This window comes from Natator depressus, chromosome 6, assembly GCF_965152275.1.
Source record: "Natator depressus isolate rNatDep1 chromosome 6, rNatDep2.hap1, whole genome shotgun sequence".
NCBI lineage: Eukaryota > Metazoa > Chordata > Testudines > Cheloniidae > Natator > Natator depressus.
In genome coordinates, this window is record NC_134239.1 from 82,396,687 (window position 1) to 82,412,819 (window position 16,133).

The 16,133-nt window shown below is 41.5% G+C and overlaps 1 protein-coding gene across 5 annotated transcripts in view; it reads right to left on the reverse strand.

Moving 5' to 3' along the window:
* Window positions 1-15,874, reverse strand: part of HECTD1 (HECT domain E3 ubiquitin protein ligase 1) — a 95,084-nt gene extending 79,210 nt beyond the window's left edge. For 4 of the 5 annotated variants that reach the window (XM_074955811.1, XM_074955809.1, XM_074955810.1 and 1 more), the window contains exons 1-2: window positions 15,714-15,873; window positions 9,613-9,878 (exon numbers count right to left, since the gene is read on the reverse strand). In XM_074955811.1, the coding sequence (XP_074811912.1) occupies window positions 9,613-9,752 (140 nt within the window). In that variant the 5' untranslated portion in view covers window positions 9,753-9,878; window positions 15,714-15,873. Of the gene's footprint in view, window positions 1-9,612; window positions 9,879-15,713 lie in introns of all 5 variants that reach the window. The other variant, XM_074955813.1, reaches the window with a different exon arrangement.
* Window positions 15,875-16,133: the final 259 nt, after the last annotated feature.

Sequence of the window (16,133 nt, forward strand, 5' to 3'; positions counted from 1 at the left end):
ATAAACATCTGCATTACAGATCAAGTCATTCCAGTTTATGCCCAATACAAAACAGACATTTTGTGTGGAAAGGCTCCTGCTTTGTCCAGTCTGAGCAGCGTAATGTCCATGTTTCACAGCCGTACAACAGTATGGGAAGGATACAGCTTGAATAAATCCTGAAGTTGGCTGTCATACTAGAGATTATGTTTATTCCATATCCACTGTAAACAGCCCATGGCAGATGCTGCGATGCCAATTCAATAGAGAACTTCCGTGTGAGATTTGGAGGAGCTGGTAAGTATAGAACCCAGATAGCAAAAGCTGGAAACTGATTCAACAGTTTCGTTGTTCAAAGAGATTGGAGTCGTGGGTGGACCTGTTCCTAGATTTTGCAGTTTTGTCTTTGACCATGAAACATGAAGACTAGTCTTAGCTGACTCCTCCTCCATATGCTGGAGTGCCTCATGAAACCTGTGAGGGCTCTGTATTAAAAGATCCAATCCACTATTCTCAAAAATGGTCCACAGATATGAAGCGGATATCCGTGGATTTGCAGGGCTCTAAACCAGGGTGCTGACAGAAATGGGCTGAGGCTTCTCCAAACATCTTCTTGACTTTGAGGAGGACTGCATCAACTTCTCAAGCAGGAAAAGTTTCAGCCTCCTCCCTTGCTCTCTCGGTGTGCTTAGAGAAAGACATATTCTGCGTGATTCACAGACAGATCAGATACCATGAGAGCCCATCACTAATGGGTATGACAGCACCACACGAAAAACAAGCCTTAAATCCTGGTAACAGCCTCTGCCATGATCCTAGTACCCCTGTATCGGGGTGGTGGGGAAGTTGTTTCCAGGCTACGGACTAAGCTATGCTAATATTTTCTCTATATAGACCAGTGGGCAAAAGGAAACTTAACTACTCTACACTAATTACTAATAGTAACAACACTAAATAGCTAAGGTAAATCGCAGTGTGCAAAAGAAGTAGACACTGCCATGGATGCCATCTTGAAACTACAGAGGGAAAGGAGGAACTGAGGAGCAGTATGGCCTGCTCCACCATCCATGCCCTCATGTGGGGAGGTGGAAGACCACCTAGGGTGTAGGCACAGTGAAAGCACACAGCACTAGCCAAAAAGAATCTAATCTTGCCCGCACAAGGGAACTGATGCACCAAAAGTAGAATCTGTGTAGACAAACACTTGAAGAATAATAATGTTTTCATTTTATTTTCATCTTCTTGTCATTCTTGCTAGGAATGGGTCACATCCACTCTGATTGAAATGGCCTCGTTAGCACTGACCCCCAACTTGGTAAGGCAACTCATCTTTTCATGTGCTGTATATTTATACCTGCTTATTGTATTTTCCACTCCATGCATCTGATGAAATGGGTTATATCCCACGAAAGCTTATGCCCAAATACATTTGTTAGTCTCAAAGGTTGCCACAAGGACTCCTCGTTGTTATTCCATTATATATCATCATCCCTCTCAACAGCAACCTCTTTATATGTTTAGTTTTTCATTTAGATGTGGTGTAATTGCAAAGCGTTTGTCAGAGAAGTGGGTTTTGCATTTTGCTCTGAAGACATTATGGCTCAGGGAGTCATCCTGATCTCTGAAGAGCTAAGACCCCAGGAATGAAAATCCTGCACAGATGGCACCTTTAGAGAGTTTGAAATATAAATTCTGGGAAACAACAACATTTAACATGAACAGCTCATTAAGATGATAAAACTATCACTGAAATAAAGTATTCAGAGATTCTACACAGTGTAAGAAGTGTGAACTGTCCAATATACCATTTATATTGCTGATGATCTCATTCTGTGACAGTTTTCTTTGCTGTTTTGACATATAAGGACAATCAAATTAATTTTACCTACATCCGTGATGACATCTGACTCTATGTATCCAGATACGTGCTACTTTTAAGTAGGAATGATGAAACAGCTTTCTTGTTTAGAGAGTCCCAAATACAGTCAGCCCTGTAAATCATTATCTACATATTCTGCATAGGTCTTCTATAATTCTGGCATGTTGGTTTTTTTTTTTAAATCAAATGACACCCCAAAGAAAACACAGTAGTATACATTTGTGGTAGTCCAAAGAAGGGGATAGGAGTCACAATACCTAACAAAACAACAAAGGTACAGCATCAGGCTAATTGTGGGTGTACCACATTGTATCTCAACATAAACCAACAAAATTCAGGTCTTTTCAGATATTCTGGACAAGGAACAAACTGAAAAGTCACTTTATCAATCAACATCTTCAAATTCTGAGATTAAATGATTAATCTGTAACAGATTACTGTATTTCAGGGTTTAAAATTCATTGCATTTTCATGGAGCAGAAACTTTAAACCTGCCCTCACAAATCCTGTTCCACCCCAGGTAGGAAGATCCCACAGCGTAGCTACCAGCTGGAATCATAGCGCAATTATCAGCCATATGGGAAACAACATACCCTGCAGCTATTCCAGCAGGTACCTCCATGTAAACGGGAGTGGAGTGAAAGGGAAGCTGAACATAGTGAAGGTAAGGAGAGTGGTTTCAAACCTTCCCTCCAGCTAATTAAACTAAAACTGTGTCTCAGGGCTTGTCTTCACTGCAGTTAACTCACAGTATAACTCAGGTGGTACTCCTAGTTCAGGTCCCGTCCATACACAAAACCCCTTGTGGGGGGTGGTGCTTTTCACTTGAGTTGGCCGGACTGAGAGTGAGTATAAGGGCTAGTCTACACTGGCAACACTAAAGCACTGCTGCAGCAGCACTTTAACATGGCTTGTGTGGTCGCTGGCGCAGCGCTGGGAGAGAACTTTCCCAGCGCTCTAAAAAAAACCACCTCCATGAGGGGCGTAGCTCCCAGCACTGGCACACTGTCTACACTAGCGCTTCACAGAGCTGAAACTTTCTTGCTCGGGGTGTGAAAAAACACACCCCTGAGCGCAGCAAGTTACAGTGCTGTAAATTGGCACTGTAGACAAGCCCTAAGACTAAAACTCAAGTGAACACAATGCATCAGGTGCTAACACAATCACTCATTAGCATGGAAACAGTCTAGCACCACCTGATTAAATTCATATTTGCAATGTTGTTTTCACAACCATAACAGCCCAAACAAGTCACTTAACTTCTCTGTTCAATTCCCCATCTATAACATGGATACTATTTCTCATCTTCTTCAGTATTATGCACATTAATTAGCTTTGCATAGTGCTCTGGAAATTGTAATATTCATAGATTAGTAGACTTTAATGCCAGAAGAGACCACTTAATCATCAAATCTGACGTCCTGTACATCACAGATCACCACATTTCACTCAGTTATTCCTGTATTGCACCCGATCATGTGTGTTTAACCAAGCATGTCTTCCATAAAGACATCCAATTATTGATCTGAAGACATCAGGAGACAGAGACTCCACCATTTCCTTGGATAATTAGTTCCAGTGATTAATCATCCTCACTGTTAAACATCTATGCCTAATTTCTACTTTCAATCTGTCGGTTTTATCTTCCAACCGTAGTTATGCCTTTTAATACAAGACATTTTCTCTCCATGAAGGTACGTACGCATTGTAATCAAGTAGCCTCTCAATCTTCTTTTTGATACTGAATGAACTCTCTAAGTCTCTCACCATAAGGCATTCTCTCCAACCATCCAGGGGGGAGGGATGGCTCAGTGGTTTGAGCATTGGCCTGCTAAACCCAGGCTTGTGAGTTCAATCCTTGAGGGGACCATTTAGGGATCTGGGGCAAAATTTGGGGATTGGTCCTGCATTGAGCAGGGGGTTGGACTAGATGACCTCCTGAGGTCCCTTCCAACCCTGATATTCTATGATCACAACATTCTGTGGCTCTTTTCCACATACTCTCCAATTCTTCAAAATCCCTTTTTTTTAAATTTGGACACCATACCTGGATACAGAATTCCAGTACCTATCTTACCAATGCCATACACAGACGCTAAAATCACCTCCTTACTCCTATTCTCCTGCTCATACATCCCAAGAATCACAGTAGCCTGTTATACCACAGCATCATACTGGGAGTTCACGTTCAGTTGCTTGTCCACTGTGAACCCTAAATCAGTGATGGGTCACAAGTGGCCCATCAGGGTAATCTGATTGCGGGCCACGAGACATTTTGCTGACGTTGACCGACCTCCCGTAGACCACAGGTTGCCCACGACTGCCCTAAATGCTTTTCAAAATCACTGCTTTGCAAAGTACACTCTTTCCATCCTTTAAGTATGGCCTGCATTTCTTGCTCATAGATGTATAACTCTGCATTTGGCTGTAGTAAAATGTATTTTGTTTCAATGGCTTTGTATGACTGCCCTGACATCAGTATTTACCACTATACCAATCTTTGAGTTATCCACAATTTAATTAGCAGTGTTCTCTAAGTGTTTTTTATAGTAAAGTTAAAGGGCTTCTCCAATTGACATATTTACCAATTCTCTGAGAGGTGGAGTACTTACACCAACAGGAGAAGCTCTCCTGTCAGCATAGGTAGGGTCTTCACCACGTGCCTACAGTGGCACTGTAAACGTAGACAAGCCCTTTAGTAGTTGGAACACAGAAAAGGTTTGCTTTGTGACAATTAAGGTCGCAACACACATCCAACTCAAAACCTTAAAAGCAGGGAAATAAAAGTCCTGCATTTGTTGCCATTCTCACATTACCTACAACACTGCCGATAACCCAATCCAACAATCCATAAGGATTTCACTTACGTCTACAACAGATATCAAGAAGTAATACCTATGCCTATCCCTATTTAATCAAATATGCATGCTAGTGTAAAACCTTAACAGTGACCTGAGACTATCAACAGAGCAGTATATTTGGCTGTCACATAATCTATATGTTCGGAAAGATATTTTACCTTAACACTGCTGAAGTTACTGTAAATGATGGTATAAAGAACCAAAAATTATACTAGTTCTTCATTACAAATCTGTTATGGTATATAGTCTCATTGTGAATTAAAAAGTTTTAAAAAGCAAATTTACAAAAAAAATGTGTCACAAGCAACTACAACAGCCCTGCTCATGAGTCAACAGGAGGCTCCCAGCTCAGAGCTCTACCTCTGGAGTTACAGGAGTAACTGCTAGCCTATGTTTAGTTCAGCCAACAGAGAAGAACTAGACATGCTTTCCTTGGTGGTTACACAATTTTTTGCTAGACAACAGCAGCACATTGGACATTAGGAATCTCAGGTTATATCCCTGATTCTGGGGCCTCGTCTTTCCTAGGGGGGAAAAGGTTTGTTCTTACTTCATATGTTCGCTAACTAACATGAGGTAAAATCCTAGTTAAAACTACGAACTCTTGTTTTGATAGGTCAGGGTAAACCCAAGGCTCCCACACAGTCTTTACTTCAACCTGTGTAACTTGTGTCAAGACTACAAACTGTCTTGTCTGCACTCGGATTTTACTATATTACCATGTGTCAGCTAACATGAGGTAAGAACACACTTTTCCCTCCAGTGAAAATGCATCCAGGGAAGAAGTGTGTGGTTCTGTGGAATGCATCCAGGGAAGAAGTTCTGTGGTTACAGATAAGATAACTAAAGCATATTTACGCTGGGAAGGATTAGATTTTTATCAATAAATTTTGATTATACGTACACACACAAACTGACAAAAAATACTTGCCATAATAATCTAAATTTACAGATACACAAAATAAGAAAAATGCTGCTTACTAGCGTTTGATTTAAGGATACACCTCTACCCCGAGGTAACGCGACCCAATATAACACGAATTCAGATATAATGCGGTAAAGCAGCGCTCCAGGGGGGCGGAGCTGCGTGTGCCAGTGGATCAAAGCAAGTTCAATATAATGCCGTTTCACCTATAACGCGGTAAGATTTTTTGGCTCCTGAGGACAGCGTTATATCGGGGTAGAGGTGTATTTACCTTGTATATTTTGACATGTGATGTTGGCCGACCATAATTTCCTGTAACTGTAAAAATTTAGATTGATAAAAATAAAAAAAGCTTTAAAATAAATATCACTATATGTTGAAATTATTTTTAAAAAAGTAAACACCACATTTTCCCATGCCTAAACATAATTAATCTGAAAGGCAATGTAGCTGATTAGACCTGACTGGAGCTGCCATGTTCGAAATTTAGCTTCTATTCCTGCAGTAACTTTGTGTAAACTCTCTTTAAAAAAAAAAAAAAAAAAAAAAAAAAAAAAACACACACCACCTAATTTGTAAAATGGAGTGGCAACCTATACTTAACTACCTTATAGGATTGGGATTTGAGGTCTTTGTCAATAAAAAGGATCGTGCGATGCATAGGAATATAAACCACAATCATAAGAGGTTAAATTTCAACTCTTGGTCTTCTCTTTCCCAGCTTAGGGAACGTTCCCTTAGGCTACAAAGGTATTTGTATTCCTCAATTATATTATAACAATTATATTCCTCAAATTCAACTGTCTGAAACTGAACTATGTTTCTACTCAATCATATCACACCAAGTTTTAGCAACTTGAGCTACTAGTGTTTCTGTTCCTGGTTGAAATTCTAGCCATTCTAACTGCTGAGTGACTAACAATCAGTCTCTCTCTGAATCATTGTCACTAGAAGATGAATGAAATAGTGACTCATTAACATTAGCGTTACTAACCACCGAAGAAAATTTCATCATCTGTAAAATGCCAATATCTTGGGTTACAGCCGTTAAAACTTCAACCACTTGGCACCATAATTTGTTATTAGCCTTCCACCTTGGAATCTGCTTCAATAAAGATCAGATTCCACCTATATCAGGATACTGAGCAAGCATTTTTATATGCTTGTTCCCCATCTTTCTGACTGGGTCATAACTTTCTCTAAATTCAGAGACTGGTTTCACCGTCATCTTCAAAGGCATGCTGAGCATCAGCAATTCACATTGTTAATCTCCCACTAATTTTAGTACACACTTTGTATCCCAAAAATATACAAGATGCGATCTCATTCAACTCTCAATTTAGTGAACGAAGAATTTTTCAACACAATTCTTTCCAATAAAAGCCACTCTTTACTGGTTCCTGAAATAAACTATCACATTTCTTCACAGATCAAAGGTCTTAAAGCATGACATCTGCTTTGGCATCTCACGGATTTGCTATACCACAAAAAAACATGCTTTTAAGTTTGCAGAGACATTTTTCTGGAGGTCAGAGAGCGGTCTACATTACAAATTGGGCCATGCCCTGAAACTATTTTCAAGCTTTATTACTGAAAAATATGTTTTGTAACACACGTGCCACACAGTGATCCCCTATTTAGACAAGGCATCATTTCTTTTAAAATATTATTGAAAACCAATTCAAGAAATATTTTCAAGAACTATTAGTTATGCTGTCAACATGTGGACATGCTGGCCAGCACTGACCTATAAATTGCAACCAATTTTAAGACACAAGCCATTTTGTAAACAGAGGCTCATAAAGGAACAAAATCAACTTGAAATCTAGTCTGTTAAAAAAAAATTGAAGTAGTTTAATGGACACTTCAGTCTCTCTCTCTCTTCTGAAACTCAAGTATATCATTTTAGGAACCATAAATCATAATGGTTTAAAAAAAAAGCCAACATGATAAAGGCACAGTGTTCGTCAGATATGCTTTTACAAAGAGAAACACAAAATATAAAGGAACCAAAAACTGTGAATGAGAAGTTGATTTAAAGATAAATATCTGCTATAAATAAAACAAACACACCACACGCTTTACGTTTCACAAGTTTATATTTCAGACCTATTTTCAAATGAAATATAGAAATAGAAGATATTTGTATAAAAGCTTGTCATTACATTTCAACTTTTGTTCAATGCGGTATGAATTTTAGTGGACAACCCATCTAAAATATACACTAGAACAGTTATTTTTCAACTGTGCACTCAAACCTATGTCAATGAAGCCAAGTTAAGAAGCCAGTAAATTAGCGTTTCTCAGCCTGAGGTGGCAGGCCCCATACCCAAGTAGGGATTGACAGTCAGAGGAAAGGAGCAGTAAATGCACGCCCCGGTGACAAATATCCATTCTTAATTATATCTATAGATTGTAAACTCTTCAGCCCACAGAGTAATTTTTAATCACTAAAGTATTCTGTAAAAACACAGTAATGAATACATTTTTATATCAATTTCTGATTTTCAAGTAACCATGGAATATAGGCTCCTTAAAAGCCATCCAACCCTCCACGACTGCTCCTACTACAGGAGCTGCTCACACATATACGGCTTCAAAATCCAGAAGATTCAAAATCCCTGCCACACGTACAAAAATGCTTCCATAGCACTCAACTCAGACACAACTGCATATATAATTCTACCCAAGAGATCCACTAGGGCAGGGTTCTCAACCTGTTTCTTTCTGAGATCCCCCTCACCCCCAATATGCTGTAAAAACTCCACAGCCCACTTGTGCCAAAACAACTGGTTTTCTGCTTAGAAAAGCCAGGGCTGGCATTAGGGGGCAGCAAGCAGGGCAATTGCTGGGGCCCCTGCAAAGCTAAGTTGCTCAGGCTCTGGCTTTAGCCCCGGGTGGCAGGGCTCAGGGCCCCAAGCTTTAGCCCCATGAAGTGGGGCTTCAGCTGTCTGCCCTGAGCGCCAGCAAGTCTAACGCTGGCCCTGCTTGGAGGACCCCCGAAACCTGCTCCCAGCCCCCAGGTGGCCCTGGATCTCTGGTTGAGAACCACTGCACTAGGGAACCCTCTAGCAACTCCAAGGTCTTCTTCTAGTGATTAGATGGAAAAGAGGAGGAAGAAAATGGGGGGGAGGAGAGGAGAAGCAGAGGTGGAGGAGCAGAAACTGTACTAATACATGACACAGAGAGACAAGGAAACCTGAGGAGCAATGACAGACAAGAGGACGGACTATCCACCAAAACACTGCAAAGAGGGCTCCAACAAAAAGGAGAATGGAAACCACTACATTAAGTACTAATAATTTTTAAAGGATCAAATTTTGTTCATGCCTTTGTATCAAAATCCATCCTTTCCAGACCCACTATTTAGCAATTACAGAAACTAATATATTTGATATACATTAATATGGATCATCAACGCTCAAATATTAAGTGCCAGCATCAGTTATGTTAATGATTTTTTTTAGCTTGCAGAGTTAAAAATAAGAGCTACTGTATATCACATGAGGAAAAATTAAAAATCTCAGAGTAGGCATTTTAAAATAATACAGTATAATTCAATTTTTAGTGTAAAAAGGCTATTTTCTATTATTTTAAAAAACATAGATAATGTAATGCTCTCTAATAGGGGTAAACAAGAATATAGTTTTTCAACACCAAACAAGCTTTAAAAAAAAATAAATAAACTGTGCACAAATTAGTATTTCCTGTCAACTGCACAGTTGCCATACTTTTCATTCATTGCAAAATGAGTAGGTACTCAAAATACTCTTGTAGTGAGCATTGCCTGGGCACAGAATAGAAATTTTTTTCTGCAATAACATTTTCAAGACTGCGGAAGCTTCAAGTTCTGCATGTCAAACTTTACATATACCTACTTAGTAAGGAAAAGTTGTTAAATAAAACTGCCACAGCCTGCAAATGGAGGACAGAAAGCCCCTGCAAATGAAGAACAGAAATATACTTACGTTTCAAAACAACGATCCACATTGTCCGACATCAAAAGCAGCATGCATAACTGTTCCAAAGCTATTAGTTGCATATCCCTTTCATCCCCCTGCCCCATCTGTAGCCATTCAAGCAACGTGTCTGGGTCCACATCTGCCATGGTTTTAAAAAGCCGCCTTGGCTTAAATTAAAAAGTACCAAAAAATCCTTAAAGTGTTCAAGCCAGGATAGTCTGAGTACAGTGAAACTTTCCCTCCAGTCAGACTCAGATTTTTGCAGTCTTCACCTGGAAAGAAGAAACAACTCATCAGGATCTGTCTTATTAACCTTTTCCATTTGTTCCTCCTGTAACATGTTTTCTGACATCTATTGGATCTTTCACTTCATCATTTAAGATCTCACACCAGATGATGACAAGGTGTTGGTTTTTTTTAAACCTACATGAGTGTAACCTAATTAGGTTGTTCTACTTAACTTAAAACAAGAGCCTTCTTTCCCAGGCACAGTCAAGCAAGCTTTAGATTCTACTACTATTTTTAGTGAAAACTTACAGCTAAAACCCTGAGGGGAACAATTTTTCATATCTTAACTTACATTTTCTTATAAACTTATTTTTCAGATACATATTTTCTGAAGAATGACTCAGCTGATGTCACCTTTCAAAACACAGGTCCAACTTCCCCAATGCTAAAGCATCTCTTTGCTCAAATATTTTTTATAAGAAATTTCAAGAGAGATTTTACAGGTACATACCCATTCAGACGGGCATGAAATGAAACTTACTGAGACAGATCTGCAACTTAAGACTCAGAAGGAAACCTTTATATAGTTTTTATGAATATGAAAACAGCCAGGCATCAGAGCACATGGAAAATATGAGGATAATGTACAAAAGCCTGAGGGACAGAACTTAAGAGAGATGAACAACATTAGGAAGAGACAGGTCTATGTAACTGGGGACTCCATACAAAGAAGAATTGATAGGCCAGATCCAGAGAACAGAAGAGTGTGCGGTCTGCCTGGATACAAAAACGGTCTGCCATTTGCATCCCAAGTACTGGGAAAAAACTTGTACAGAAAGGTTCCAGAACCAAATGAATGAATAATCACCTCAAGAAGATTATTAGGAGTAAGCAGAAAGCCTATAGGGAATGGAAAAATGACTGATCAACAAAGAAAGTTACATCTTGGAGGTTAGAAAATGTAGGAACAACACAAGAATTGCTAAAAGTCAAGCTGAATTTGCTCTTGCCAAGGAAATTTTAGAAATATTTTTAGTTATATATATAAAAAGAGCATAAGGAAGGATGAGGTTGGGCTACTATACAGCGTGGATGGGGAAAAGATTAATGATAATCTAGGAATGGCCCAAAAACTAAATGAATACTTGGCCTCGGTTTCCAATAAGGATGATAATATGGAACATGAAGGCAGGATGGCTGACTGAAATGGAAATTGCCACAACTGAGGTGGAAGAAAAACTTCAGGAACTTAACAGGCTCAGATCAGGGGGACCAGATAACATCTATCGCAGAATACTGGAAGAACTAGCACATGAGAAGATTACTAGTCCAGTATCAACAATTTTTAATAAAAAACTATCTAGTCTTTGTGGTACCGTACGACTGGAGAATAGCTAACAACTGACCTATATTTAAGGAAGGGAAAAAAACCGAGCAGGATAACTATAAACCCATTAGTCTGACCTCAGTAGAATGCAAGGCTTTAGAACATACTGTGAAGGAAAGAATAATTAAATTCAGGAAGGTAAACAGAAAAGGGGATGTAATGCAATGTGACATGATTTCCTTCTTTGAGGAGATAACTTATTTTGTAGATAAGGAAAACGCAGCACATCTTATAAACTTGGACTTCAGTAAAACATTTAATACAGTACCACATGGGAAATTATTATTGAAATTAAGGAAGATGGGGATTAGTACAAGAATTGTAAAGTGGTTAAGGTACTGGCTAAAGGGGAAGGCAAGAGCTTGTGCTAAAAGGTGAACTATCAGACCAGAGGGAGGTTGCTAGTGGAGTTCCTCAAGGATTGGTCTTTGGACCAATGTTATTTAATATTTTTGATTAATGACCTTGGTACAAAAAGTGTGTGCGTGCTACTAAAATTTGCTGATGATACAAAGTTGGGAGTGATACACAGGAGGACTGGAATATTATATGAAGACCTAGATGACCTTGAAGACTAGACTAACAGAATTGGGATGAAATTAGATAGTACAATGTGCAAGATCATGCACTTAGGATCTAATAAGAATTTCTGTTATAAGATGGGGGACTCATCAGTTGGAAGTGACAAAGAAGAGAGACGGTAGTGCTGGTTGATCACAGGATAACTGTGAGCCACCAATGTGAGCAACTACAAAAAAGGCAAATGTGATCAAAGGATGCATCAGGAAAGGCATTTCCACTACAGATAGAGAAGTACTAATGCCACTGTACAAGGCACTGATAAGACCACATTTGAAATACGGTACAATTTTGGTCAAACATGTTCAAGAAAGAGTAATTTAAACTAAAACAGGTGCAGAGAAGAGCTGTTAGGAAGATGAGGGAAAATGGAGGGCCTATTTTATAATAGAAGGCTGAAAGAGTGTGGCTTGTTTGGCCTAGCAAAATGAAGGCTGATAGGAAATATGATTGCTCTCTATAAATACTTCAGGAGGATAAATACTACAGAGAGTGGAGAGCTATTTATGCCAAAGGACAATGATGACACAAGAACAAATGAGTATAAACTAGCTATGAAAAAATTCAGACTGGTGATTAGGAGGTTTCTAAACATCAGAAGAGTGAGGTTTTGGAACAGCCTCCCAAACAGGATTTCTGGGGGAAAACAACTTAATTGGTTTTAAGAGAGAGCTGGACAAATTCATGAGGGCAATTGTGCAGCGGGATTACTTGTGATGGAGTGGGGGCCTAGGTCAACAGTCCTGGGGGTCCCTTCCATTTTATGCCTTATGTTTCTGTAATCTCATGCTGCAGGGGTCAAGAAGGGATTCCCCACCCGACAGCATATTCTGGGCTTTTTTTATTTGGTTGTCTCCTTTCTCTGAAGCATCAGAGATGGCCACAACTGGAGATGGGACACTGGACAGGGTGGGCTGGTGCTATGAGGTAGCATCAAACAGTCTCTCAGGTGTTTAGCAGGTTGGTTATTGCTCACATGCTCAGGGTCTAACTCATCACCATACGTGGGGGTCAGAAAGGAACTCTCCCCCGGGTCTGACTGGCAGCAACCTTGTGGAGGTTTTGCCTTCCCTTGCAGTGTGGGGTTTACATCATTTGCTGGGGATCTTCTAGAAATATCTCACTTAATGGCAGGGACCTCAGGCATTGGTGCACCTAAGTTCCTCCTATTCTCTAATTGTGGAATGTAATAGTCTAGTCCAGGGGTTCTCAAACTTCATTGCACCATGACCCCCTTCTGACAACAAAAATTACTACATGACCCCAGAAGGGGTGACCAAAGCCTGAGCCCCACCGCCCCAGGTGGAGGAGCCAAAGCCCAAGGGCTTCAGCCCCAGACAGGGAGCCTGTAACAGAGCACTGCCACCCAGGGTTGAAGTCTTGACCTTTGGCCCCAGGTGGTGGGGCTCAGGCTTTGGCTCCGGGCCCCAGCAACTCTAAGCCAGCCCTGGTGACCCCATTAAAATGGGGTTGCGACCCACTTTGGGGTCCCAACGCACAGTTTGAGAACCACTGGTCTAGTCACTCATTGTCTGTAATATTTTGGTCTTATTTCAGTTATTGGGTTTAGTGTGCGAGTGTTGGATGATGTTGGTGGCCTCTGATACACTGGAGGTCAGACTAAATCAGTTACTCTCAACCTTTCCAAACTACTGTATCCCTTTCAGAAGGCTGATTTGTCTTGCATAATCACAAGTTTCACCTCACTGATAAACTACTTGCTTACCTAATCAGACAAACACAAGTGGCACACCATACTATTATTGAAAAATTGCTTACTTTTTCATTTTTACCATATAATTATAAAATAAATCGATTTGTATATAAATATTGTACTTACATTTCAGTGTATAGTATACAGAGCAGAATAAACAAGTCATTGTCTGCATGTAATTTTAGTTTGTACTGACTTTGCTCGTGCTTTTTATGTAGCCTGTTTTAAAACTAGGCAAATATCTAGATGAGCTGATGTACCCCTTAGATGACCTCTGCCTACCCCGTAGGGTACGCATACTCCTGGTTGAGAATCACTGGACAAGATGATCTAGCGATCCCTTCTGGCCTTAAGCTCTATTTGATTACAGAGAATTAAAATTTCTAACATAATGGATAAGAAGTGGAATACTATTGTAAATGAAAAGAATGGGAGATGAGAAAGTAGTATTTCTAAAACATATGCATTTTAAATGTTTTGGAGTTTTTTTTTTAAGGCGAATAATTCAACCATTACAAATGTACATTACAAAATTCAGAGTTCCAGGTGTACATATATGGTAAATGGCATTATTTGTTGGTCTAGTAAGACACAGCACATGCAAGCTCAGGATCAAGAAGGTCCCTTTATCAGTATCTTAAGAGATGTTTTTGATCTACAGTACATGCTTATGTACCACCTTGCACTAGATCAACAAGAAGTCACATCTACCTTATACACTTTGTCCTTGAAGATCAACACAACTATAAAGATCATTTGCATACCTGAGCTGCAACAAAGGCTTTGAATCAACCTACCCATATGAAACTTGCCATAAAACCTAGCTATTAAAATCCCTATTTTGCAAAAATGAAATTACATTATGAAACTTGGTTGCAAAGGTGAAATGCTGAAAAAGTATTCCACCATACATTCTCTAGAATTGGAGGGGGGGGGGGGGTTTCCATGCACAAATAAGGGTTTAAACTTCCACAGGCCAAGGTCTGATTTCTTGGTTTACTCATGATCAGTTAGTGGTTAAACGATAACTTCATTGAGGGCATGGAAGAGGGAACTCACAAAAGGAACTCAAAAATCTGTCTCTGAACATACTGTCTCCCAGCACAGAGACAGATGTACACTGAATCAGCAATTCTACTTCCTGCAGGCTTAAAACCCAAAGATGTAACAAAGGTTTGAGACAAACACAGTCTTTTTGCAATTTAGGATTCTGATGAAAGAATAAATGTTAAATAATCAAAATGACTGCTCATGAAGTGTATTTTACTTTTATTACCTCAGTCTCTTTAGACTGGATGCTTTTGTAATGAAAGTCATTAAAATATTATTAAAAGTAAATAGAAAAGATTTAACAATATTTGTGATCCCCCCCCCCCCCAAGGATCATACATTTGGCATTCTCTCTTCCAAGACTAAATAAAGCTAATGCCAGTCAGTACAAGCAGGGTCACGTTGCCGACACTATTGGTGTAAGACACGAAAATAATTAACTCCAACTGGAAAAGAAAAGGAAAAAAAAGCAAGAAAACCAGCAGACAGTGAGGGAGATGATCCCTGACCTGAGGATCCTGTAAAAACCAGTGTCACAGTCGGCATCATTGGGACGTGCCCAACCGAGGCACCTGCTGCTCCTTTGCCCCAGACAGCTTTAAACACTCCCAAATTAACAGACAAATATACAGCAGAGACACACACAGGCTCCCCCAGCACAGACGCAGAACAGGGAAGGGGCCAGGCCACAGCTAAACTCAGGTCCCAACCGCCTAGCGGTCTCTGGGGCCCTGCCGCCCCTCACACGTTCTCCGGGGAAGGGAAATCTCTACTCTGAAGCCAACCGGCCTCGCATCCCCCAACCACGCGATCCCGGCGGCGAGGGGCTCTTTGGGGCCTGCCGCCCCCGCCTCCCCAGCCAGGGGACGGTCTGTCTGGGACTTGCCGCCCCCCACACTCTCCGGGGGCCCCTGACGCACCGCATCGCCTCCCCGCAGCCTGCTGTCCCGGCCGCCTCGAAGCTCCTTGCTGGGTTGCCCGGGCCCTGGCGGCGCCGACCCCGCCAGGCCAGACAGCGGCACTCGAGTTCCCGGGAAGCCGGAGGCCTCGCAGGGTGACCCGGCCTGGCGGCTCAGGAAAGGCCCCTCGGAGCTCCGTCTCTCCGGGGCTGGCAGAGGAAAGGCGCCGCTGCCCCGCTCAGACACTTACCCCAGCGCCCCGGACGCTCCTCGCCGGAGCCGCCCCCTCCCTCCTTAGTCCCGCGGGAAGGCAGCGAGGCGGTGGCGACCCGAGCCCGGGAGCAGGAGGCAGCGAGCGGCATCCATCGTGATCCGCCCAGCACGGGACTGAGGGGGAGGGGAAACCACTAGCGCCACAGACACAGGAGGAGGAGCCCGAGCCAGTCAGCCTCGGAGTCACGCTCAGCCCCGGGGCAGGGCAGGCCGCGCCGCGCACATGGGGCGCGCTGCGGCAGCAAAGCCCAGAGAGGAGCCTGGCTGTCCCGCTCAGCCGAGCTGTCCCGTCTGGTCCGCACCGCAGCAGGAGAAGCGCCCCTCCTCGTCTGCGGGTGTGCTCCGCCGGCCACCAGATTCCCCTTCTCCCCGTCACAGTTCCCCTAATCCCTGCCTC